Genomic DNA, 27947 nt, shown 5'->3' on the forward strand with positions numbered 1-27947 from the left:
TACTTTCAATTACTTTTGGATGACTCCAATACTAAATATGCTAAAAAAAGACAAAAGAAACTAAATAGGAATAAAATGACTCAATTTTGTGCAGGCTTGGGGAGTAACGGAATACATGGAATGGCAAAAATGATGTTTGGATTTATTTTCATTTTGTTTCTGTCGCATTTTAAGCTCGTTTTGCCGGAGATCAAAGCCAGGAGAGAAAGCTTACCACGTGTTGTGAGTCATCATTTTATTCCTATTTAGTTTCTTTTGTCTTTTATTAGCATATTTGGTATTGGAGTCATCCAAAAATCATTGAAAGTAATCCAGTTAAAGTAATCCTACCCAACCCTGTTGAGAACCGCCGGCCTTATCCAACTCAACAGAGAAAATGTCAAACTTTTCATTTTGCGAAATCTCATCAGTGTCATTATGCATGATTGTTTATTCTCTTTCCTTCGTTTCCTGATCCACAAAAGATGTGATGAATAATCGTTGCGTTTTTAATGAATTTGATAATTACAGCAACATATTTTCGACAGTCCGCTCATTGGAACTCATTTCCAAACATTGTTAATTAGCCGCGAAATGAATTATAGCGCGCGGGGAAAAAACGACTATGGAGGGGGAAGCGCCAAATGAAAGATGTTATTGATTACCATGTTTTGGAGCTCCAAAACGAGCCCAAAAAATTGTAAACGTGGGGTGAGATCGTTTTCAAACGCTTCTTTTATTCCTCATTATTTGCCGTTTGCGAAAACAAGCGCAGGAATCATTTTTGACATGAGGGGGCTTGTGGGTGACGTCATCGCACGGCGAGGGTGACGTCACCGCGAGCACCCCCAAGAAAAGCGAACAGAAGCCGCAGGAAATCCAAAACAAACAAGTCGACGCACTTGAACGCACCACGTCTGGATTTTAAGCGCATGAGGGAAGGCTGAGTTTTTCTCCCCCTCTTTTTTTCTTCTAACCTTCCTGGTGGGAGAGACAACAGGTAGGAATTTATTGTATAAACAAGCGCTTTAGCTTCTGTTTTCAACGAAATTCTGCTTCAGTACGAGCTAGTTTCTGAAGGTCTAGAAATTCAGTGTATGCGCGCGTGCACGCAGGGGGGTCCATTTTGATTCATCGTGCCTATTGTACGGGTTTCGGGGACAATTTCTTCCCCGGGGCCATCACCACCCTAAACGAGCGCACAAAACTCAAAACATATATCTTGCGAACCAGGGTTGGATAGGGTTACTTTAACTGGATTACTTTCAATGACTTTTGGATTACTCCAATAGCAAATATGTTAATAAAAGACAAAATAAACTAAATAGGAATAAAATGATGACTCACAACACGTGGTTAGCTTTCTCTCCTGGCTTTGATCTCTGGCCAAACTAACATAAAATGCGACAGAAACAAAATGAAAATAAATCCAAACGGCTTGCCAACATCATTTTTGCCGTTCCATGTATTCCGTTACTCCCCAAGCCTGCACAAAATGTAGTCATTTTATTCATATTTAGACTTATTTGGGCTTGTTTTTGTTGCTGCTAAAATTGATTTCACTTCTTTACTTTGCACTATATTGCTGCGATGCATGGACTCTTTTTCATTGCATTATTTTTGTGACGTTGCCTATTTATCCTGACAGTCTATTCTCTTTAATAGAATAGAGAATAGAATAGAATATACCTTTATTGTCATTGTTACAAAATGGGTTGACCATATTGTGACGACGAAATTGGACCTGGCACTCCAGGTTCACATTTAACAGTGAGGATAAAAGAGAACAAAGAAGATATAGGTTATAATTTACACAGTCTATTTTCTTTAAAGTCTTTATGGCATGTTTACCCTGGAGGGTCATGTCTAATCTCCTTGAATTATCTTCTATTCCATTACATTACGCATCTGAAGCACAACTGCACACCATTTTTACGAAAAGAACCATGCATTTAAGATTGTTGTTTTGTGTTTCCAGGCTGCAGAAAGATGCAAGTGAAACTCCCCAAGTGTGTCATCCCACGCGTGGGCGCAGGTATACATACAATGACAACGAGATGATTCAGATTCGAAATATTTAAATAATAATCTAAAAAAAGACCAACGCCACTTCGTTTGGAGCATCCGTTCATCCAATCATTCAAATAAAAGGAGAAAATACACGGAATAAATATCCAGAATAAACACCCAAAAGTAACCCAAAAGTAACCCGAAACCCAGAGGCGGGGAGGGGGTTTCTTGGTCAGCTGCGTCAATTTACGTTTCCTCCATGTTTTACACGTTTTTTTGTTGTTTTTTTTTGCTGTAGAACAATTTTCGAATGGGCCTTTTTTTTAAACTGTTTTTTTTTTGTTAGGTCAATCTCGTTTTGCCCGTTTTAGCTCTCATTTGGATCGTCTCGGTCACTGGTATGGGTTGCTAATATTGTCGCGGTATTCTACGCGAGTTGTCTTGTCGTGAGTAAATAGGTGCCGCGTTGCGTTTGCAAGGTTTATAATCGCTTATTAAAGGGAATTGCAGTCATTCATGAGGGGGGGGGATCGACAGAGGCTGACATTTTGAGTGGAATCGTTTATTTCAGATGAGTGACGAGCGCTCAATGTCATGCACCATGACAGGAACAATGTTTTCGCCTTTGCACGCCATCTTGGGATGACACTCTTCTTGGTTTGTACATCGGGCGCAGGGTTGGGTAGGGTTACTTTAACTGGATTACTTTCAATGACTTTTGGATGACTCCAATACCAAATATGCAAATAAAAGACAAAAGAAACTAAATATGAATAAATTTATGACTCACAACACGTGGTAAGCTTTCTCTCCTGGCTTTGATCTCTTTGATCTGCGGCAAAACGAACATCAAATGCGACAGGAACCAAATGAAAATAAATCCAAAAAGCTTGCCAACATCATTTTTGCCGTTCCATGTATTCCGTTACTCCCCAAGCCTGCGCAAAATTTAGTAATTTTATTCATATTTAGTTTCTTTTGTCTTGTATTTGCATATTTGGTATTGGAGTAATCCAAAAGAATTGAAAGTAATCCAGTTAAAGTAACCCTACCCCACCCTGATCGGGCGTGGAAATGAATGTCTACACTGGATGCATTTTAGAATATTCCTTGTGGGATACCAATGGCGACGAGCGTGTGCGTAAAGTACGCATAATTTCTCAACACGAAAGAAAATAATTTGCATTTTCCTCTAGGTTTTCCCTTTTATGTTTTTTTTTTAACTGGTGCTAAAAAACAGCCGGGCGGGGTTGGTTAGAACAAGAACAAAAACACGTATCACCAAGGTAATAATCATCTGCGTCCTTCTCTGGTTACGCGCCAAGCGGGCTCCACTTTCAGTCAAGTGCATGCTCCTTGCTCTTTTTTCCTCCCCATTTTTAATTTAGCTTCTTAGCCTTCACAAAGAGTCGCCCTTTAACCCAGCAGTTTCCGGATAGAACGCTCCTATTCTATGCATCCATCAGACGTTTAGTGGGATGAAGGGAGCGCGCAGCCGGGGAGAGCTTTTAAACAGAGGTGTTTAAAGCGGTAGCCATCTATCCTACATTTGCAATCCCGCTAAAAGGAGGAGGCCTCTGTTAAGTCATTATTAATGAAAGATAGTAGTTTCTACTTAAAGACGCCAACTGGAGAAGGAAATCCATTTGTTATCCTTTTTTTTTTTTAAATCTCGTGGCTTGGGCAATGCGTCATTGCGCATTGCGCACGACTTTGCGCAGAAACTCATTTTAACACTATCGGATGTCAGCTGTCGAGTTGGTCCTACTCTGACCTCGTTTTGTGCATATTCAAAATGAATTTATTTCAACTCATTCCTAGATTATCCCCTAAAATATAATAAATCTGACTTTATAGTCCTAGACGCAACGAATGGGCCGGTGCATTTTACGCACGGCTGGTAGCGCAACGGGAAGCTTTTTAGCAATAAATTCACCAAAAAGTCACTACCTGGGTGTCAGCTACGGAGTTAGTTCTACTCTGACGTCATTTTGCGAATCTTGAAAATAAATTAATTTCAACTCATCCCTAGATCATCGTCAAAAATACAATTAGTCGGACTTTAAAGTTCCAGACTGAAAAAAACGAAGAGACCAGGGGCGATATGGGTTAAGCATAGTTGTTGACATATTGTCTTTCAATGAGGGGCCCGTAGGGGCATTTCTTGCTAACTGCAGAATTGAGTGTAGAAAAAGAAAAGTTCTGCTCATGATATTCAAGCGCACACAAACTCATAAAGTTGGGTTAGAATAAACCCAGGTTTTGGGTAAATGGACCGACCCGATATTCTGTTTTGCAAAAACTACCCCCACAGAACATGGGTAATGTTTGAGTTTTTTTCGGCAAAATAATTCGGTAAAATTGTTTATTTTTATTTAAAATAAAACTGCCGCAAAATGAATTCTATTCTACTGAAGAGTCTAGGTCATTTTGTTTGAAATGACCTCAATGATTTTAGTTCAAGTTATTTTGTGCAAAATTACCCACAAAAAATGAGTCCTATTGAAGATACATTTTTTTTCATTTACCGGTAAGGTTTTTTTTTTTGAGTGCACACTCATCTCGTTTCTTGATCTAAACAATCAGGTAAACTGCACCGTAAAATGACTTAAAGTGTACATAGAAACACGATTACTAAAACATTTAGATGTAGCATATTATGAATAGATTTTATGTTTAATCTACATAACAACTCAATTTCAAATGCAAAGTTTGTTGTGAGGTCAGTTTACATTTGTTTTTGTTCGTCTGATAGTTCCTTGTTCGTGTTATCATTTATAAAAGCACAATAAACAATGATTACATGGAAAATATACAGGATAGGGTCCATCTATTTGGAATCAACACAGACTCAACAGTAATCGATTATGATTCAGACTTTAAATCGGTTTATCTTCTGTCCAGGAATGGTATGGTAACCACAGTTCCCAGTATTTTCCTGCAGAAATACGTCATTTTACAGCGCAACATCACAGGAAAAACACGTCTGTAATAAGTCTCTTATGAAAATGGAAAACATATTCATTTGGTCTCAATACTCAAGAATAATATCAAAATTTCCTCTGAAAAGAAAACCCAAATTTAATGAATATTCTTCTTACGAAATGAAGTAGACTTGAAAAGTTGAAATCATGAAAAGTGATAAATATAGGAGTTCAATCGATGGAGGTGTGGTGCGTTCATGGACTGTCGGTTTATTACAAAGACGTGAACAAAGGGAAGACGTTTAGGAATGTTGCATTTAAGACACGTTGAATTTTGCAATAAACAGAGTGTAAGTTTAATATCTTATCGGCAATAAATAGAAGATTGATTTAATGGCTTATGATGTGTTGGACATCTAGTATCATTTTTAAAAAAAGATGAGTAAAATCATAAACTAATCGTGAAGGAAAAATATTTAGTTATTTTTTCTCATTTTCAGGAAAATTGCCCTGATTGGGTTTAATCGTGTTTTACCTCAAATCCAAGTAATAAAAATACGCATTTAAATACATAAAAAATGTGTAGCGTGGCACACTTCTCCTTAAAAAAGAGTGAGCCGTGTAGAAGAATGACAATAAAGTAGATCTGAATCTGAATATGAATTAAAAAGAAAGAGAAGAAACCATCAAGAGACCGGGAGCGTTACCTTCAGTGACTGTTCAATAAAATGGGATTTTGTGGGGGGGGGTTGGGGGTCGCTTGTGCAAACAGCAGGTCACGACGAGTTCAAAGCCCTCATAAAAAATGGGAAGACGACATCTGAGGAGATGCGTTCAAGGACCACTCAATAATATCGCAATGTGTTCTCGCGAAGGCACCATCGGCAGAAGAGATAAACCGCGGTGCGTTCAAACGCCGTGGGAGAGAAGACGCACGCACGCGTGTCAAACTGTAATGGCTGAATGACACGAGTAAACGTTGCGTTCAAGCGCGTCTGGATGACTTGAAGTGTCGAACGAGTGAGTTGTTAAATAAACAGCGGAATTTCGAATGATTAATCGTATTCGGTTTTCTGTCAAACGTGAAAATGAAACAGGTAGCACTTGTAGATAAAAGACGAAGGCAAAAAGAAAAATACAGAAAAGAAAGAAAACAAGACAGGGTAGAAAAAAAGAGAAAAAGAAAGACAGAAGAATACAAAGGTGAAGAAAACAGACAGAAAAGGAAAAAAAAAGGAAAATGATATAGAAGAAGAAGGAAAAAAGAGACAAAAGAAAAAGTACAACCACAATAAATCTGACGACAAGAAAAAGAATAAAAAGCATCACGATGGATTCAATCGCTTGATTTTTGACATGGGTTGACGAGTGACGCGTTCAAGGGACCGCTCAAAGAATCGGAAAATGCTCGATCCTTGACCCTTTCGGCATTTGGATCGTTGATTTGTTTGACTTAAAGGTGCACGCGCACGCACCCCATCGCCCCTCCCCTCTTTTGGGCGCGTGCACGCGACTTCGCATTTCTGAAGAGAGTGAGCGGGCAGGCCAAATGTTTGCTCAGCTCGGCTTGTTTGCGCACTTTATACAAATCGGCCAGAGTTGCGCGGTTTGGCGTGCGTGGGTGCGTGCGTGGGTGTACTATTGCTCTGCACACATTACAGACATGCCTAAACTCCGCACTCCCACAAAAAAAACCCCGCAACTCGCATCGGAATTACGATGGGCGGCCAATTGACTTTTAGGCGTTTGTTTAAAGGGACAGTGTGTATTATTTGGCGCTTCGTAGTGGTTAAAAAAAAACCTTTCATTCATTAAAAAGCAATCATGAGTTAGGAAATAAACAAAAACGCATCGTAACAAAGTGTATTGCTTAATTCTCTTAAATGGACACTTTCGCTATTTATTTCATAGTATAAGATATTTGCTCTCCCACAAACACTACTATACTCTCTTTTGTATATTCACGAGGCGATCGTGATAGTGTGAAAATGTTGTCGTGTGAGAAAGAATCGTATTATGTGTGAAATTCTTGAGTATAGTGGGCATGGGAGTATATTGTAGTAGTGCGAGGATGAGAGTATCATGCATGTATGAGAAAGTTCAGTACTGCGTATAAGAGAGTATAGTAAAGTGGGTGTTTGGGTGTAGTATTTGTGTGAAAGCATAGTGAGATGTCTCAGAGAATGGTGGCGTGGGCCTGAAAGTATAGTAATTCGAGTGAGAGCGTCTAGTAGTGTGTGTATGAGGGTATAATAATGTGTGAGAGTAGTGTAGTTATATGTGGGAGAGAGTATAGTAATATGTGTGAGAGAGTATAGTCGTATGTATGAGAGTATAGTAATAGTGGGAGAGTACAGCAGTTTGAATGAGAGTATAGTTATATGTGTGCGTCTGAGTTTATGCCAGTATGAGTGAGAGTATAGTAATATGTGGGAGAGTACAGCTGTTTGTATGAGTGTATAGTAATGTGTGTGAGAGAGTATGGTAGTAAGTATGAGAGTATAGTAATATGTGGGAGAGTACAGCTGTTTGTATGAGAGTATAGTAATATGTGGGAGAGTACAGCTGTTTGTATGAGAGTATAGTAAATGGGTGCGTATGAGTGTATGGTAGTATGAGTGAGGGTATAGTAATAGGTGGGAGAGTACAGCTGTTTGTATGAGTGTATAGTAATGTGTGTGAGAGAGTATAGTTGTAAGCATGAGAGTATAGTAATATGTGGGAGAGTACAGCAGTTTGTATGAGAGTATAGTAATATGTGTGTGTATGAGTGTATGGCAGTATGAGTGAGAGAGTATAGTAGTGTTTATGAGAGTATAGTAATACAACTGAGAGAGTATAGTAGTGTGAATGAGAGAGTAGTGTGCATGAGAGTATAGTAATATGTGGGAGAGTACAGCAGTTTGTATGAGAGTATAGTAATATGTGTGTCTAAGAGTGTTTGGCATTATGAGTGAGAGAGTATAGTAGTGTGTATGAGAGTATAGTAATACGAGTGAGAGAGTATAGTAGTGTATGAGAGAGTAGTGTGCATGAGAGTAAAATAATATGCGGGGGAATACAGCAGTTTGTATGAGAGTATAGTAATACGTGTGCGTATGAGTGTATGGCAGCCTGAGAGAGAGTAGTGCAATGAGAGTATAGTAATACGAGTGAGAGAGTATAGTAGTGTTTATGAGAGTATAGTAATACAACTGAGAGAGTATAGTGGTGTGAATGAGAGAGTAGTGTGCATGAGAGTATAGTAATATGTGGGAGAGTACAGCAGTTTGTATGAGAGTATAGTAATATGTGTGTCTAAGAGTGTTTGGCATTATGAGTGGGAGAGTATAGTAGTGTGTATGAGAGTATAGTAATACGAGTGAGAGAGTATAGTAGTGTATGAGAGAGTAGTGTGCATGAGAGTAAAATAATATGCGGGGGAATACAGCAGTTTGTATGAGAGTATAGTAATACGTGTGCGTATGAGTGTATGGCAGCATGAGAGAGAGTAGTGCAATGAGAGTATAGTAATACGAGTGAGAGAGTATAGTAGCGTGTATGAGAGTATATGTGTGAGTTTGTAGTGTGCGTATGAGAGTATTGCATGTGAGAGTGTCTCGAGAGCGTGTTTAGGATGTGACATTGAAAGCAAGTATGATATTTTTCCATATACTTGTGTTTCATGTGACGTCACATGCGGGGCAGGCTTCGGCGTGGGCGTGGCCGCGTGAATTCAATCCCACGCAAACCACACTCCACTTTCTCCACTCACTCGTTGTCACGACTCGCGCGGAAGGCGCTGGGGAAATTACGCCCAAAATTGCCCCGTTTTTCTCATTTTTTTTAGGACTCTAGCGGAACCTTTTCCCTCCCCCGTCCCTCCCATGTCGCCGCGCGCGTCCGAGTCTGCGTGGATTCCCCTGCGCGTCCCTTCCACGAAGCCACGCGCGGACTGACCGTTCCGCATCCGATCTCGTCGCAAAAAAAGGGGCCATGAATCTGGAGAGACTCTCCGAGGTGGCGGCGGCCTCCGCGCGGGCCCAGGCCAACGCGGCGCCCGCTCCTCCCACGCCCACGCAGGCGTCACGCGACCTGGCCACCGCGTTCCACTTGCAGCCCCGGAACTCCAACGGCAACACGGCCACGCGCAGGGGGAATTTACGCCACTCCAGCAGCGAATCTTCGGACGCAGAATTAACAGGTACGCGCGATTATTTTGGAGCGGAGAAAAAAGATAATAATCGGGAAATGATATCCATTGCGCACATTTCGACGGCTTTTTCCACCCAAATAATAATTAGGTCGTGGAATATTTTATTCGCATCGTAAATACGCATATTTAACCCTCGTGTTCTTCAGATTTGAAGTACCTTTTTATGCAGTTTGCACCGAAATATGAATAAGGACATTTCTATTACTACAGTAAACTGCATCTACGGGCAAATTATACTATTAATATATTGATTTTTGTCGTCTTTTTTATCCTTTTGCACATTTTATCAAGCCCTCCAATTTCATTCTACTTGTTGAAGCTAAATTAATTGATGGCATGTCGTTGACCTGATGTTTTCATCAAGTTTGTATTTAATTTTTATGATCAAATAACATTTGTTTCGATATAATTGATTTTTAAAGGATACACGTCATAGCTATCGGGCCGAGATTCATTTTGGAGTGTATTATGCTTTTATTTATGATTATCAAATCCTATTTCGATCCAAATAATGAAGTCAAATTTGATTAAAAGTCAAGAAAACAGCTATTGTAGACCAGGGATTATTTTTGAGTGTATTGTATGAATAAAAATAAATATTGGGAAATGAGACCTTGCGCGCTTGCGTAATTGTGAACATTTGTACGATTTCCCCCCTTAAAGATTTAATCTTGACAGATTTAACACTGCGCCTATTTAACTCTAGTATTGTCCTCATCTTGAACACCACATTTAAATATTTTGTATACATTTTGGAATATTTATATAGCTTTTTACATGCACCCGGAACTGTACTAAACAACAAGCCACGGTGAATCTGCACATATTTATATTCTATTATATTCTCCTTTTAATTTGTTTGACTCCCATTTCGTTATACTTGTATAATTGACTTGAAATATTTTATGTTCGTATTTACTCTAAATGTTATTCTTATGACCAGATAACATTTGCTTCAATATCATTTAGTTTAAAATTTAAAAGTGCTAGTTTCGAGGGCCAAGAATCAGGTTTTATCATGTAATTTACATTTCATTATTATGATCTTTTAAAACTAGGTTCAAAACAATGTATTTGCATTTTACGAAAAGAAAAAACGCAATAATTAATTACTAGGTGAAAGCATCGTTTATTTGAGTGTACAAGCGTTTTTCACGCTGAAAATAAAATCGAGAAATTGGATCGTGCGCGCATGCGACGAATAACAATCCACCCTTAAACGTAGACTTGAAGTCACTTCATCACCTCTAAAATGTTCCTGTAATTTAATGACTTTGGTCTCAATAAAAACACTGTATTTAATCCTATGCTTCAAAATGAAGTTACGAGAAACGGACTCAATCGAGAAATAGTATGTTTAATTCAAGTCAAGTCAGCCGAACGTTCACGTGACGTGTTTTAATTATTATTATAAGGACCATATTTGGACTTTTTCAAAATAAAAATTATATAGAAATGTGGCTATAGAGAACATTTTCTATTCCATAGCTTTATAAACTCCCATCTACAGTCTGCGTTAGCACAATGTACTGTACTGATGGCACATATTCATTATACATATCATTCTTATATTTTTTTTTAGGTTTTCGTCCTTTGCACGCATTTTACTTTTTACCCCCAATTTCGTTGTACATGTACAATTACAATAAAACTCATTCATATCATTATTTTCTACTGTTGGGACCAAACATGAAGTCATAACATTTAACCTGAAATAAAATATTATGGAGAAGATTTTTTAAAAACACTGTGGAGGGTCATTTTAACAACAGGAGGGTTAAATGCATTTCAATCGGCTTTTAAACTGCGTGAAAACGACTTCATAATTTGGTCACATTTAGGATATTTATTTGATTGACTTAAATATGACTTACTTTTATACAATTACTCTCTACTTATTGGCCATTTTGGTGGTATTTTATCTTATAAATGTTCTTGCACCGTCAGGATGGCAATTTGTAATTTCATTGTCCATTTCGTTACAGTGACAATAAATTGCATACATCCAAATTTCGATTCCAAAATAAAAGAAATGAGTCACGATTTCAAAATATTTAGCATGAATGCATGCATCAAGGTCGACTGGAAGCAAAAAGAAAATGCAGTAAAGGTTCCATTAATATCATATAATCAAAATAAAAGAAGAGTGCTGTGCATTTTTTCGTGCGTAAAAAATATTCAAATGTGGAAAGAATTCCGTGAAATATTTGTACAGTTTCTCCAATTTTAACCTAAAGGCCCAGTGTTTAAAACACTTCAATCAACATAACCTTTAATTTGTTTTTATGACAGAAATCCACCCGGAGGAGGTAAGAATGGCCCATAAAGCAAAACATAAAACAGAGTTTAAGAGCTCTGCTTTTGTTTACGCGTAAAAATAATATTTATATAGGGGAAAAGTTTGTTTCATCATCTGTGTAGTTTTTTTCCAATGAGTTGCATTTGAAATGTGTTTTTTTAATTAAAATATTGAATCTATTTTTCTACCAGAATACAACCGGTAGGGCAAAGGAACATCTGTATTGCATTGAAGCTATTCCCTTGCAGGCAAAAATCTTCCACTGTTTCTAACCAGTATTTAGACGTTTTTCTAAATGTTATTATTACCACTCGTAAAAAATATTGGATGATAGTGTCACACTAACGAATAATTTTAGGTTTGTTTTTCTTTCACTATAGCGATTTATTTGTCCTTCTGAATATATTATTGGTGAGAGTATATTCATATATATATATATATATATATATATAAAACAATCAAATCCAATGTTAAGCTAGGCCATTTTTTTCCAAACGTTTAACTAAATTGTGATTATTTCCATACATAACAGATATTTTGGTATAGCCTTACACGAACAAAAATTGGGATATTATTTATATCCTTATACAGATGTATTTTTTTGTCTTTTGAGATTGATTGTCAGCAACCTTCGACTCTTAAAGAGGGATGCGGCTCTTTTAGGGAATTTTCAGAAATGTTTAAAAATGGAAAAAGATAGGGCAAGGAAATATATAGATGTAGTTTTTGTGTGAAAGGTTTTTTTAGAATTAGTATTGAATATTGAATGACTCACTTTTATACATGAGATACTTTTTCTTTTCATTTCAACGAGTGTTTTTAAAAGGATTCATTGCGGCTGCAGACATATTTTGGGGGATTTTCCGGGGTTTTGGTGGTCCATTGTGGCTCATTTAAAATTGCAAATCAATTGTTGCTTGTTCAAAATATATGTTAATACTTGTATAATGTAAATATTTTGGTTTATTTATCCTAAAAGTCTTGTATCTTTTTAGTCTCGACTTTGCGGCCGCTTTTGTCAAGAGGCAAAAAAGTCAACATGTCCACGACTTTTAAGGAACATTTTTTTTTTTTTTTTTTTTTTTTAATATTTCAATATGACGTTTAACAGCAAATACAATGTGAGGTTAGAACAACAATCTTAACAGCATATTCACAATTCCGTCATGTTCGGCAACACGACATTTTAACATTTTTTCTGACATTTTTAACATCTTTGTTAGTGTCTTTTTTTGGTATGAACACATTTATTTTATATATATATATTTTTTTTTGGTATGAACAAATTTATTGACACTAATAGCAGCAAACAAACAATGTGAGGTTTGAACAACCCTTCTCGAAAATCTTAATAGCAATCAAGCATATTCACAATTTCGTTAAATAACATTGTCAGTGATAGCGGTTTTCAAAATAAAAGACTAAAACTTGAGCGCGTGTCCGTTTCAGTGGAAAAGGACCGCGGCGCCGAAGCGCGCGTCGTCGATGACGACGCCGGTGTCGACGCGTGCGTCGACGACCCGAAAAAGAAGAAGCAGCGACGGCAGCGAACTCACTTCACCAGCCAGCAGCTGCAGGAGCTGGAGGCCACTTTCCAGAGGAACCGCTACCCGGACATGAGCACCCGCGAGGAGATCGCCGTCTGGACCAACCTCACCGAGGCCAGAGTCAGGGTAGGTTGCACGCGTGGGTACCGCTTCTTCGAATCCAATTAAAAAAAAAACACTGAGAATTAAAATCAATCAATTGATAATAAATACATCCATAATCCACCAGAGTTACAGTTAGGCAGGGGTGTCAAACTGGTTTTAGCTGGGGGCCACAAACGCTATAAAAAATCTCACGTGGGCCGGACTAGTAAGTTGAAGAGAAAGAGAGAGGTAGAAAAAGACAGAGAAAGAGAGGGAGGGAAAGAGAGAGCGATAAACAGGGAGAACAAGGCAGACAGAGTTACAGTGAAAAAAAAAGAGAGAGCAGAATAGAGATATGAATGGAGAAGAAGGGGGAAATGAATACAGAGAGAAAAAGAAAGTGAAAAAAGAGAAAGATAAAAAGAATAAGAGAAGTGAAAGGACAGAAAGAAAAAGAGTCAGCAGGAGAAAAAGAGACAAAGTGAGGTGAGAGAGAGGTCGAAAAAGGGAGAGAAAGAGGGTGAGAAAGAAAGAGAAAAATAGAAAGAAGGATAATTAAAGTGTAAATTAGAGAGAGAAAGTAGAAAGAGAGCAAGACAGAGAAAAAGAAAGAGTTAGAGAGTGAGAGAGAAAAGGAGAAAAGAGAAAAAGAGAGAGAAAGAGAGTGCACAGGAGAAAGAAAAAGAGGGATAAATAAATAAAAAAGAAGTGAGTCAGAGATAAATGGAGAAATGCAATCGTTTTGCAAGTATTAACTGGCTTTGGTGACATCCGGTGGCAATATTCAAAACTACAGCTCATTTTCCTCTTGCGCTTCTCTCACTGTTTTCTTGCGGGCCGGGTTTAAACCATTGGTGGGCCTGATCTGCCCCGCGGGCCGCCTGTTTGACACCTGTGCTTTAAGGGGATGGCGTGTAATATTCAGTGCCTCCTAGTGGTAAAAAAATGTATTTAATTACCCCTCTGAGGTCCTCATTTTAAAGGACATCTTTGTATTTTACAATTGGCATGCAAATGTGAATAAAAACATTTCAGTGGTTCTACTTTTGAGACCAATCTCAGAAAAGTTATAACATTTAAAGTTGAAAAATATCGTGCAAGAAATATATATTATTTTTTTTTTTACAATAAAGCGTTGGGTCATTTTAACCCGAGGACAACAGGAGGGTGAAATACATGAAATATCAGAAGGATTTATCTTAAATACTCGTAAGTTGAGAATTTTGTATTTATGAGACATCACATAGGCCTCACCAAAATGTAGCGGTCATTATTGTGCGCCCTATCTTGCTTCTACGGGTGGCCGAAAAACCAAAACAGGCCAGGCAAAATCAAACAAGAAAAAAAAATGGTTCTTTTTGGTCACTTTGAGTCTCCAAAGTTTGTATTCTTCGTTTTTGGCTGCCTGACATAATACGACGAATTATACATAATGTCCTCTTAACTTGCGTATTAAGGCGGGGGCCTCAACCTGTCACCCTAAAGGCCGCATCTGGTCCTAGGGCCGTAGGTTTGATTATTAAGGAAACCGGAATGATTTATGGGATGTTTGCACTTTGGTCCAATCAAAAAAATGAAGATAGCTAGGTAGATTTTGGGATGGGGGATCTCATAAAAACGTTTTTTAAAAGGTGGGGTGCGGCATTCGAAAATTTAAGGCTGCAATTGTGATTAGAAGCCAGGAGGTGGCAGATGTGTGTGAATTTCTTAGACGCGCTGCAATAAACAGTTTTTTTTTTCATCTTTTGGGGGTTTGTTCTGCCCCGATTGAAGGAAGATAAAAGCAGATGGAAGAAATGGCAAATAAAACCATAAGGGCTCTTTGAACTCAGTGGGGCATTGTTACACAAAGTTAAGGGAACATATTTTACTTTCAACGTTTACAGAAAACCTCGTACTACACGACTGACCTTTAAATGGCGCAAAAGTCCGTCTGGAATCCGATTTTTTTTTTTTGAACAATTTTATTGACACTATTAACAGCAAATAAACAATATGAGGTTTGAACAATTTTTCTCGACAATTTTAACAGCAATTAAGCATATTTCACAATTTCGTTATATCTGACAATATGACGTTTTAACAATTTTTTTCCGACATTTTTAACAGCAATTAAACACACAATTTCATTATATCATATCCCAACACTATGAGTTTTTATCGACACTTTTAACAGCAATTAAATACATTCACAATTTCATTATATCATATTCTAACAATATGAGGTTGTAACTGAATATTTTTGGTTTAAATAATTTGTATTGACACTTTTAACAGCAATTAAACACATTCACATTTTCATTATATCATATTCTAACAATATGAGGTTTGAGCCATTTTTATCAACACTTTTAACGACCGACCTTTAAATGGCGCAAAAGTCCGTCTGGAATGCCGCGATTTATTTTGAAAATGGACAATGTTTTCCTATCCTGCCATGCACTCGGTAACGAGGAGGGATACAAAATAGAAAAAGTACACTTCAGAATGGCATATATTGGGATTCCAAGAGAATTCCGTTCATGTAAGAGCGATTGCGAGGTTCCGATGAAAACAACGTCATCCCCATTTTACATTGACTAAAAACTCTTAGTTGTCATAAGGTATTTCAACTAAATTGACCATTTTTAGACTAAAATCATCCTATTATCATTTTGAGTTCAAACCTCAGATTGTTAGAAAATGATGATATAATGAAATTGTGAATATGTTGAATTGCTGTTAAAAGCGTCAATACAAATTGTTCAAACTATAAAAAACTAAAATTATGATCAGTTTTAGTCTTTTCCATTTCAATGAGAGGTAAAACAACTTTTTTGTTGTGCATTTAAGACTTAACGGATTAACTATTTATCAAAATCACAAGAATTTCTTTGTTTCATAAAGGGTCAGTGTGTATTATAGGATCACTAGATGTTGCTGTAAGAAGGCCATGATGTCAGCTCCTTAGAGGCTCAAATAAATGCTGGTTTCTTCACATAGGAGTATTTCAAAAAATGCAATTGTATATGAGATTTTATGTCTTTTTGCTATATTTATCGACCAGTAAAGTTTTTATTTACCAATGGGAGGCGCTAAATAAGAAACACTGAGTGGAGTATATGAACTTGAAACGTGAAAAAGAACGAATAAAAAGTGTGGAGTTAACGCTCGCAAACAGGGTTGGGTAGGGTTACTTTAACTTGATTACTTTCAATGACTTTTGGATGACTCCAATACCAAATATGCTAATAAAAGACAAAAGAAACTAAATATGAATCAAATGATGACTCACAACACGTGGTAACCTTTCTCTCCAGGCTTTGAACTCTTTGATCTCCGGCAAAACGAACAGAAAATGCCACAGAAACAAAATGAAAATAAATCCAAACAGCTTGCCGACATCATTTTTGCCGTTCCATGTATTCCGTTACTCCCCAAGCCTGCACAACATTTAGTAATTTGATTCATATTTAGTTTCTTTTGTCTTTTATTAGCATATTTGGTATTGGAGTAATCCAAAAGTAGTTGAAAGTAATCAAGTTAAAGTAACCCTGCAAATAGGGATATGTTTCGTTCACTGGGGTCGAGTTAAAAGTACTATTTAAGTGTTCATTTACATTTCTAATAGGCTCCCATAATTATGCATTAACATTTTAAAAAAGCACCTTATTGAAGAGGAAAGGTGGAGACTCGCGCAAAAAACTTTTTTTAGTGGCACACAAGTCAAACAGGATACCCTACTTGTGTGTATTCTTTTGTTTGCATTGCATTAAATATAGAAAAAAACCGTTGGAGAAAAACGCAAAGCTGCTAAAATCACGACTGAAGTTTTCTGAAATGCGTCGACTTGAAATGGGAAAATAACTATATTCTACAGAGAAGGCTTTTTTTATATATATAAATCCCACAGAACAGAAAACTTCAACGATATTAACCTTCAAAACTTTACTATACTAGAAAACAATACCACGAATCGACAATGCAACCCTGCTAAATTCAACACTGAATAACGAATTTCTAAAAAAAAAAAGCATTCGTTTCCGCGAATTGAAAAATAACTATTTCAGGGAGAACCGCGTGAATATTCAAATGTCATTGAATAGAAAACCTCAAAATATACAATTTGATTTATTGCAAATATAGCAATAATACTTTATTCGCGAAAAAAATGTAACTCAAAGTGCTGTATAAAAACCCTCAGTGTACAATAAAAAAACAAAAGAGACACAAACAATGGTTAAAATACAAAAGAAGTAATAGTAAAAACAAAAGTAGTACAATAATTAAATAAACGAATGCATGTTAAGGCACAGAATAACCCTGTGAAGAAAACCTGCGCAAAAACTGTGTTTGGGGAGCAAAATTCTCAAATGTGGCAAACACAATTGAAATGATAATTTCCGAGGAAATATTTTCACTCATCCATCATAACACATAAAATTCATTCAATATTATTCAATATTCAAAATGCAGCTAGTTGTTTTTTGTGGGAGGGTTGATTCAAGTTTTGAACGTTTTGTGGCATTTTTATCATATTTACACGATTTTATCAATCATTTACACGATCTATTAACCTTTATATCAATTCTTATTGGTCCAAAAAAGGGGTTAGGGGACATTTCCGATACAATATTATATGAATTTATAAATACTACTTCAAAATCGTGAATACAAATAATCAACAATCTCTTATAAATAAAAAAATCCGTAAAAACGAATGTAGGACATTTTTTGTGAACGAAAACTATAAATTTGGCAAAAAAACAACTACAGATGAAATATTTTAAGGAATCATTTTCACGAGCAGATCATTAATATTAATATGTTGTGAAAGTGCTTAACTTTTCACCGATTTGAAGCGATGAAAAATATTTGATTTAATAAAGTATTTTGACCAAGCGTCAATGATAAAAACAAAACTCTTATTTGCATAGTCTACTTTTTATATGTATATATTTTTTTACTGAACCGAAAAAAATAAAGGCGGAGGGAACATTCCGATACAATATTAAATGAATATATAAATAATACTTCAGCATAATTAATATAATTAATGAAGCATTTCTAAGACATTTGTAGGAGCGTCCTTAAAAACGATAGCAGGACATTTTTATGAGCAAAAATCCAAAAAAAACGGTTATTTGCATAGTCTACTTTTTATATATATATATTTTTTTTTACTGAACCGAAAAAAATAAAGGCGGAGGGAACATTCCGATACAATATTAAATGAATATATAAATAATACTTCATCATAATGAATTTAATTAATGAAGCATTTCTAAGACATTTGTAGGAGCGTCCTTAAAAACGATTGCAGGACATTTTTATGAGCAAAAATTCATAAAAATTTGAATATTTTGGGAAGGATTTTCACTCAACATGTTTTTGTGGAAAGGTTTTATCAAGTTTTTACGGATTTGAGGTTATCGAAAACATTTGATTTCATATTATGAGTATTTGACCATGTTATTTGCGTGGGTCCATTTTTAAAGTGGACCGGAAAATTGGGCGCAGGGGGACATTTCACGGTCAATGCCAAGAACAATATGCATAAATCACCTTGGGATTTATTTCATTTGCCGTTCCGTTTAAAAAAAAAAAACAAGGGAGGGACAGAGTGTGTGTCTAATGACGTGTTCATAAAGTGACACGCTTTAGAAAGATAAACGAGTCCCATCCTTTACCCAATTTAGTAAACATTTGTCCAGCAAAGTTTTTCACACTCGTTTTAAATCTAGACAAGATTTATTTGACATCGGCGAAATATGTGCATTTATGTCAAAACTCATCCGTTATTTCAAGTTTGATAGTATTACAGTATTATTATTCAAACATATAAGCCGCGTTTGTTACGGTAAATCGTGTTTTAATCATCTCCAGAAAACAAATTATAGCGGTAAATAATAGAAACAGTAATGATAACAATTACGAAGTCGTTCTACAAAATGAAAACGTTTTCGTTGACATGCTTCATCAAAATCCAAATGAAAGTGAGCGAGCAAAAGGAAGCCCAAGAGTGCCGTCGTTCAACCAATAAAACGAAATTCCAATTCATTAAAACAGCCTTCTTGAAACAAAAGTATTCAGTAAAAGCCGTTTTATCCCGATGACGAATTGCAAAAGTACAACACGTCCTTTTCTTAAAGACTTGCTTATGACAAGTATTCCGTTCTAAAATGCATACCTGTCAACCTCCAGGGCTCTCGGCCTCTTGGCTGGGAGCAAGTGTCTCGGCCCCTTGGCTTTGTAGCGTATTATGATTTGACCGATAACGGATAATGGATAATTGATAAAGAATATAGAACAATAAACCTTACAAAATCCCCCCCCCTCCCCCCCCATGCTCTTACAAACTTTAGTATTTTGCCTTACAAATTAAAAAAATCTTACACCATATTTTTTTTTTCAAACGTGCTTATTTATGTAGTTTAACATGTTATATTGCACATGTGTTTCGTGATATCATGTATATTGTTAATAAACATTTTGTTGTGAGACACTGAGTTGCTCGACATGAATGAGGTTTATTATAAAGAAAGTTTGAAAATGAAGTCGCTTGGACGTTCACTGTTGAAGGAAAAAATACATGCAAATAGAATTAAGTAGAATAATACATTTTCTTATTCAAATTATGAATTCATTTTCTGCATTACATTATTGTTGCTAATATATTGATTAAAGGGATAACCACAAACCTGTCTTTTTTCATATTCTCCTTTAATGCTTCGTTTTTTTCTTAACTTCTTTATACAACATAATAATTCGTACTGCCTGAAGATGGCTGGGATGGGCTCCAGCACCCCCGCGACCCTACTGAGGATAAGCGGTGCGGATAATGAAATGAAAATAATGCATCAAAGCAAGTGAGCCGTTTGAGAGCCTGCTCTTTTTAATGAGTTGAGCCGAAAAAGCCGGTTCTCTAAAAAGAGACGGACTTCCTTTCACTACACAACTACCACGGAGTGATGCATAATGGGAAATCCCCAGGCGGCAGACGCATGCGCACAGTAGCATCAAACCGCTGGCTTCGTTTGCAACGAAAAAAAACGATACCGAGATAGAGGCTACCGCGGCGAACTGGTTTGACTCGATTGATTTGCCGTTTGGTGATCGTCGGTGTATACCGGATGGTACCCATCATTGGCAAATTGTCGTTTTTCCGTACAGATTTTCTTGTACATTGTACCCGTCTTAAAATGCGTAATAAACGTACAGCTTGACAGGTATGAAAATGTAAAGACGATATGAGATTCGATGATGACAATATTTTGTTTGGAATCATCGTACGCCCGTTCGATGAATTGAGTTGTGGCACTTTTGGGCTTCCGTAATCAAGCGAGCTGGTGATTTCAATGAATGTTATGTTGCCGATTCATGACAGAGAACCGCAAAAGCGTTATTTTTTGTGAGAGATAAGAAACGAGATAAGACAGACCCATAAGATACAGCGATCTTGTAAAGTAGATCATATTTAGTTAATTGTGTATTTCTCTGTGTTCTATGTTACAAATAATCCTGATGAACTTAACCCGCATTTTAACTTGTTTTTTTCTCATTTGTATTTACTATTTTTCCATTTTGAATGTATGAGTACCGTATTTTCCGCACTATAAGGCGCACCGGGTTATAGGGCGCACCCCCCAAAAATAGTTTTTGGTCCTATATTTTCCATACATAAGCGCACCGTATTTTAAGGCGCTACAATGGGAACGTCGACAAAACAGTCAGATGGTTCAGTCCAACTTCTTACCCCCTAAACATTCCCAAAGCTTGCAAAGAAGCAAATATGTGTCGTAGACACGTGCGGATGCGTTGTCCGTACGATGTCACCAATCACTCAAATGCATCGTTCCAAATATCATTCGGAAGGTTTAAGTCTTGGGATTCAAGAAATGCCAACCATTCCTTAGTTTCTATTTTCTTTTTCGCTCGCAACTTTACTGTGCATATGACAATTAACACTTGGAATTGAGTTTAATTTAAAAATAGACACTCCATTCCATCCATTATCTGCACCGCTCATCACAGAAACATCAAGTTCAGTCTGAAACAAGATACTGGGAAAATATAGAGCCGGAGTAGCTCACTGAAGTCGTTGTGTTCAATAATAATGTGCAACCATGATCCTCTTATATCCATGAGTGTAGTAAATCCAGGAGAGTAAAATATTTACAAATACAGAATGGTTTCCTCTATGCCGTAGACAACCAAACGTGCTATTCACATTCATCTTTTTCGGCCAATTGCAGGCTTTGTTTAGCCTAGGCCAGCCTGTAAATGATAAAAAGGATCCGCCCCCTTTACCTCCGAATAACTTTAGCCAATAGTGATCGATTCAAATGATGATTGACACATTGGTTAGCCAATGAAACGCCGGTAAGTAAATCCCAGCATACACCGCGGACGACTTGGCATTTGGGGGAAAATCTAGTCGGCGGCTGCTGCATTAGTTGCAAGACTTTGCGACTTAATATTGATCCATAAATAAGGCGCACTGTATTATAAGGCGTATGGTCAGCTTTTGAAAAAAATAAAGGCTTTTAGGTGCGCCTTATAGCGGAAAATACGGTAATCATTAAAATACACACACATAGTCTGATTTTAATACACACATATACTTCAGTTGTTTTTCGTTGTATGTATGGAAAGACGTATTTGTGACGTCATTGATAACTTCCACGCATGCGCAAACTTTGAATAAAACTGGTTCGCTGTCTGCAAACGGGGTGAGAGAAGTCTTGGTACCGCCCGAAACGGAAGATACCACTTTGGCTCTCCCCGCTGCGCAGCGGTTTCTAAAAACTGCATTTGCATTCCTGCCTGATCACTCTAGCCATTATCGTATTCATATTTTGATAGCTCTAACAGATCTAATTAAGAGGGGGAGGGGTTGCAATCTATGTTCCCTCTAAACTGCGCGCGTGCGCAATTGCGCACTGCCCGCACATTCTCAGCGCACAAGAAAATCTGGCCAGTGCACAAAAATAAGGGCTCAAAATTACTGATTAAGAAGCGACTTAAGTCACGAAGGTAAAAATACAAGGGTTCCCCTGACGCTGTGTCCTAAATGCGGTATTTTGAAGTCGAACAAAGTTGAGTAAAGTTAGTAAAGTTTGTCGAGAACCGGCTTCTTCGGCTCGGCTCACTAAAGGGAACCGGCTCTTTCGGGTCCTAAACGGCTCTTCAGGTTGTTTTTGCTTCTTTAGTCCCAACATGACCAAATATGATGTAAAATGATGCACAAAATGACTGAAAGGAAGGGGGAAATAAAACAAAAAAGAAAAAAATACCAAAATGAAAAACTAGTGAAAAGCTGAGAAAAAAGGAACAAAAGGAAGAGAAAAAAAGAAGGAAAATTTAGAAAAAAGCCATAAAAAAGAAAAGAAAGAAATGTAGGAAAAAAAGTAAATAGAGAATAAAAAGAAAAAAGTAACAGCTCGGAAAAAAATAAACAAAATTAGATTTTTTTTTAAAGGAATTTAAAAAAAGTAGAAAAAAACCACAGAAAAAAGAAGAAAAAGTTTGTGTTGCATTCAAATAATTTCCAATGATATCAAGTGAATCTTAATGCCAACATTGTACTTCCACTAAAAAATGCGATTAAATACAGTTCTTTATCGTGCAACCTACTAAATAGGCCCCCAAAATGTTAGTATTATGCGACAGAAGATACCAGGAATAAAAGAAATGGAAATCTTGTGAAATAATTGTATGAACAAAGGACGTTTGTAGGCCGTACAACCTTTGCAATAGTACATGAGTCAATTCCTTCAAAAGAGAAAAATACTTTTGCATTGCCGGAAACTCAGCAAAATGTAACGTGATGTCAAGTTTTGGAAATGTTTGATAATGCATTATCTTGCCACACTTGGGATTATGGTTGCTCACTGTTGTTTCAAGCGTTGCTCACAGACTTTGTGTAAACGCTCAGACCCGTAAGGAAAATGACAGGGAACATTGGTTGCAATTGATGGTTCCTATATCCCGTCCTGCCTTTCTGTCTCAGGTGTGGTTCAAGAACCGCCGGGCCAAGTGGCGCAAACGGGAGCGGAACCAGCAAATGGACCTGTGCAAGAACGCCTACTTGCCCCAGTTCGGCGGCCTGATGCAACCGTACGAGGACATGTACCCGGCGGCCGCCTACACCTACAACAACTGGAGCGGCAAGAACCTGCACGGGCCGGGACCGCCCCTCGCCGCCAAGAACTTTCCCTTCTTCAACTCCATGAGCCCGCTCACCTCGCAGTCCGTGTCCGTCTTCTCCTCCTCCCCGGCGACCATTTCGGGGATGAGCGTGCAAGCCGCCGCCATGCCGGTCCCGGGGTCCGTGGGGGGCCCGCCGGGCCTGAACAACATGGGGAGCCTCAACCCCCCGGGCCTCAACGCCGGCATGTCCTCGGCCGCCTGCCCGTACGGCGGGCCGGCTTCTCCTTACGGGATGTACCGGGAAACGTGCAACCCGGGCTTGGCCGCGCTCAGACTCAAGTCCAAACAGCATCACCCCGCCTTCGGCTACGGCGGCCTGCAGGGTCCCGGTACCGGACTCAACGCCTGCCAGTACAACAGCTGACCCGCCGGCGCTCGTCGCGTGACCCCCTTTTCCTGTTCCCGTCCCGAGACCCGTTACGTGTACATAGATCTGTAAATAGATATTGGAGATGTGTGTTTTTGTGTACTCGCTGTAGAGAAATTGGAGGGGGCGGACAACAAATCTTCCGTCGAAATAACAATATAGACGACGTTCTGTGTTTGTGTGCTTGTTTTCCTTTGTGATTTCCCCTTATGTTCCGGTCCGAAGCCTTCGCTCTGAAAGCGCCTGGTGATCCCGAGAGCCAAGAAGAAATCCACAGAGCATTCTTGTTTTGGGCCCCGGTGCTGTGGAATGCTCTTCCCCCTGAGATCCGATCTGCAACCTCAGTGGAAATGTTTAAATCTAAGCTTAAAATACACTTCTACTCTAAAGCATATGAATAACCTATACTTTTTGTGGACAATATCTTTGTATTATTTGTAATTGCAACATCCTTTGCCTGGTAATCCTGAAAGGAGGATGCCATATGTGCGGTCCCTTCTCAAGGTTTCTTCATTTTCCTCATGTTGAGGTTTTTGAGTTTTTCCTTGCCCTCATGTCGTTTCCAGATCAGGGGAGGGTGTATTAATAGTCTGAAATAATAGTCCGTGCAATAACCTGTGCAGCCCTTTGAGACTCTTTGTGATTAAGGGCTATACAAATAAAAATGACTTGACTTTGTAAATCGTATTTTAGGAAAAAGTACCTCAATGTTGCAAAAATGTACCGTATTCCCAAATCCTTAAAGGGGCAGTGTTGCCAGACACGAGTCTCGAGGAGGGCACAACTACACCCCGACAAGTTTTGCTTATTTCCTTTATTTATTATGTTAAGTTTATTTGTGACCCCCTTCATCACAAGAAGTCTCAAAAGTCTGCACCGACCAGACCAGAAAATCACAATGACCAAGCACTGGTGAGCTATTTCCAGGACAGGTCCGCAGGCACCTCATCTGTCCATAGGGGGCACCGAGGTGCCCACGGACACCACGTTGAAGACCCCTGTTTCCTCAATAGTGGTTATGGAGATTATGGGTTTCATTCGAAGAGCAGAATATGGCAATATTCATGTACCGAACAAAGGGACACCCCAAAAACTCTTCTTTCCTTTTGTTTCTTTCTGTACTACCTTTTTGCTTCCATTGATCTTGTTTTTCTTCTTTTGCTTTGCTTTTTACTCTATTAATTATTTTGGTTGTTTTCTTCATTTTCCTTTTGTTTCTTTTTACCCTAGCTTTTTATTTTTTTTATTATTTTCCTCTTATCTCCTTTTATGTTTTAATATTGTCCTCTTTTGTTTGTGTCTCTCCACAACATCCAGTTTTCTTTGGTTTCCTTTGCGTGTCCGTGGGTGTCCCCTGCCCACTGTCCCAAAATAACAGAGATGGGCTCCAGCACCCCCGCGACCCTACTGAGGATAAGCGGTGCAGATCATGGATGGATACCTAATGAGCAGACAATTTGTATATAACAAGAAAAAAACAAGTTACTTGGCTGATCACTGGAAGAAAAACACGATAATGAACGATGGCCTTATGGCGTACCTTACACAGTGGGATTCTCTGGACTGACCTGGATTTTTGCAGACGTTCATTGAATTTGATGACCGCCAGGGGGCGCCGTTTGTGAGCTACGCCGGCTTTATATTTTAGGGGTATCTTGTTTTAGACCGACGGTGACGTCTCTGTGATGAGATATTCTACAGACACGCATCAATTTGTGTCCTTATCATAATCAGCACATTTCGCTCCATATTTCCCCTTCAAAATAAATACTTGTCAGATGTGGCCGTTAGCCTTTGACCTTTTGATTGACACCACCCATGGCCAATTGCAAGCTTTTTTTCCACGGTCTTTAGCTAGCGATAGCCTCATACGGACAGTGTTGGAAAAAAAAACCACCAACTTGGCCTACTTTGGCTTCAAAAACCTTTAGCCAACAGTATGAGATTTAAATGCGTCGTGAATTATTGGTTAGCTAATGAAATTGCCAACGTTATACAGTTGTATTCAAATCAGAGGAAAAATTCAACGTGCGCAAAGCAATTCACGAGTACTTTTTACGCACGATTATCTCGCATAAGTGTGCAAAATCATTGGAAAGAGAAATCAAACATTTACAACTCCTTCACAATGTCAAAATTTGGCAAAGGTAAATTACACATTTGCAAACGTTTTCGTCACCAAATGGCCACTTTTTTGGAAATGGCTAAACATACCCTTCCAAAAATGCGTGAAATACAATGTTTAGTTTTCCAGAATGTGATCAAATTTGACAAGGTACCAGGTAAGGCTTCAAGCTATCGTCTCCCCTGTTTTCCAGTTCAGATGCCCATGCGACACTCATCTGTAGGCATTTGAAACCCATCTTTTTCCCAACTCATATTACCCGATGTAAGTAGCACTTGCAGTAAATATTTTAGTTTGGGACAACACCTGAGAGTGTTACCTTTCAAAAAAAACAAAAGAAAACTGTCCATCTTCTCCAACAGAACCGCATTCAGTTGACTTTGAGTGTGTCTTGGATTAGGATTTGAGGCCAATTTTACAAGAACTCTAAGGGGTTAAGCCTTTGAAGGATTTCAAGCACTTATACAAACCCTGTAGTTAAATCACTTACGACTTCCGTGCTGCTCCCGAGGTAAATGAGACACTGCCGTCTTATCAGCCTCAATAGTTTGCTTAACCTGATAAAGCGGAGACAGGGATTAGAATCGTGATAAAAACATTAAATCCTCCTTAGGTTTGCGATTAAAATGAAAGGTCAACGTTATTAGAACGCGTGGCGTCTGAGTGATTTCATGTCATATCGGTAATGGCCGTCATTTGTGGATTTTCTTTGCGAAATGACCGAATTTTCTGGACAAGAAGGCCCATCCCAGACATTTCTAACCCGGTGTGCCTTCTAATGGGAATTGCATTTCTGTGCAATTATTGAGCCGTCAATTAGGGGATGGAACCGGATAAAGACATGGACGCTTCTTTGCAACAGCATAACATTAGCTGCAATGAAAATCAAACCCGGATCGTAGCAAGGGGGATTTTGTAGAGGTTTATTGTTCTATATTCTTTACCAATTATCCATTATCGGTTAAATCATAATACACTACAAAGCCAAGAGGCCGAGACACTTGCTACCAGCCAAGAGGCTGAGTCAAGGTCCTAGCCACAGGGCCAAGCAGTGATCAGTGCGAATGCACCGTTCCCGGAGGTACTGCAATACCGGGCCGATGCGTGGAGTGGACAGAGCAAGCTCTTATTCCATCTCCCAATTGCAAAAATCAATAGTTCATAAATAGCAAGCGGTGCGCCGGATCCTAACAGACATTCCACTGGGGTTACAGACGACACCTAAAAAGGGATTGGGTTTTATCTCAATCTCACACTATGTTTTAGTCACGGTACCAGATATTTTAGGGGAATGAGAAAACAAAGTGATTAAAAATCAGTACAGTAATCCCTCGGTTATCGCGGTTCATGGGACCACCCGCGAAAACTGAAAATCCGCGAAATAGCGGCGCCCCTTCAAAAAACGTATACAGGTATACAGTATACCCCCCCTGTATACAGTACACCATATAGAATACGGGTAGAGAGTGAAATTCATGTTATAACAAAAAAAAAACTGTAAAATATGTTGTATGTACACGGAATAGGACTGCGGCGAAACCACTACGAACCATTCAGTATGATTGTATGAACCGCTCTCAACCACATGCAGCCATCGCCGTTTATTTCGCTTGTTAACACTACCGGTTACATATTGAAAATAAAAACCGTGAAAATGTGATATTTGATGAGTGTTTGTGAAGCGTTTTGGGAAACAACAGTTACAAAAATGGTCTGTGTTCATTTTACTGAAAGTGAAAGAGCTACCTTCTGACAACAACATACTTTAGCTAGCGGCATCGAACGGCTTTTACAACAAATACACGAAACCGCACACAATTGGCCGTGATTAGGTAGTACAAACAACCGCTCGCTTTTGGTATCATAAAGTCAAACTTGAGATGAAATGTGACAAAAGAGTTCCTCCATGATAAACTGAGCGCCACATAAGAAGGGGGTGAGGTGGGAGGAGTTAAAGGAGGGGGGAGGAGCGAAGCGGCAACTCACCATGACTAAGCACTGTGTCAGGGCCTCCCCCTCCCCTTCACAATAAGAGTGTCCACACCGTGTTTTCAGTTGACATAAGCTCGCGCTCAATGGCTTCAAGTCAATAAATGCTTTTAGGTAAGGTATATTTTTCAGATCCGCGAAGCTCTGAACCCGCAAAAGTGGAACCGCGAACTAGCGAGGTTCCACTGTATACAACTTTGTTTTGCTTTTACTCAGCTCAAACTAATCATTGTCATC

General features: G+C 38.4%; 1 protein-coding gene and 1 pseudogene across 2 annotated transcripts; one reads left to right on the forward strand and one right to left on the reverse strand.

The window, feature by feature from the left end:
• The first annotated feature begins 871 nt into the window (after positions 1-871).
• Positions 872-24283, forward strand: pitx1 (paired-like homeodomain 1). Of its 2 annotated transcripts, XM_088321160.1 has the most exons (5): positions 872-979; positions 1958-2014; positions 8743-9096; positions 12857-13080; positions 23030-24283. In XM_088321160.1, the coding sequence occupies exons 3-5, from the start codon at positions 8889-8891 to the stop codon at positions 23591-23593; spliced, it is 996 nt and encodes a 331-aa protein (XP_088177286.1). In that variant the 5' UTR covers positions 872-979; positions 1958-2014; positions 8743-8888; the 3' UTR covers positions 23594-24283. The 2 variants fall into 2 exon arrangements, with proteins under 2 accessions (XP_088177286.1, XP_088177287.1); XM_088321161.1 differs by lacking the exons at positions 872-979; positions 1958-2014 and having other exon boundaries at positions 8682-9096.
• Positions 24284-26780: 2497 nt separating this feature from the next.
• On the reverse strand, positions 26781-26954 carry LOC148348943 (U2 spliceosomal RNA; annotated as a pseudogene).
• Positions 26955-27947: the final 993 nt, after the last annotated feature.

This window comes from Urocampus carinirostris, chromosome 17 (assembly GCF_059441175.1).
Source record: "Urocampus carinirostris isolate Australia breed hairy pipefish chromosome 17, RoL_Ucar_1.0, whole genome shotgun sequence".
In the NCBI taxonomy this organism is placed as follows: Eukaryota; Metazoa; Chordata; class Actinopteri; order Syngnathiformes; family Syngnathidae; genus Urocampus; species Urocampus carinirostris.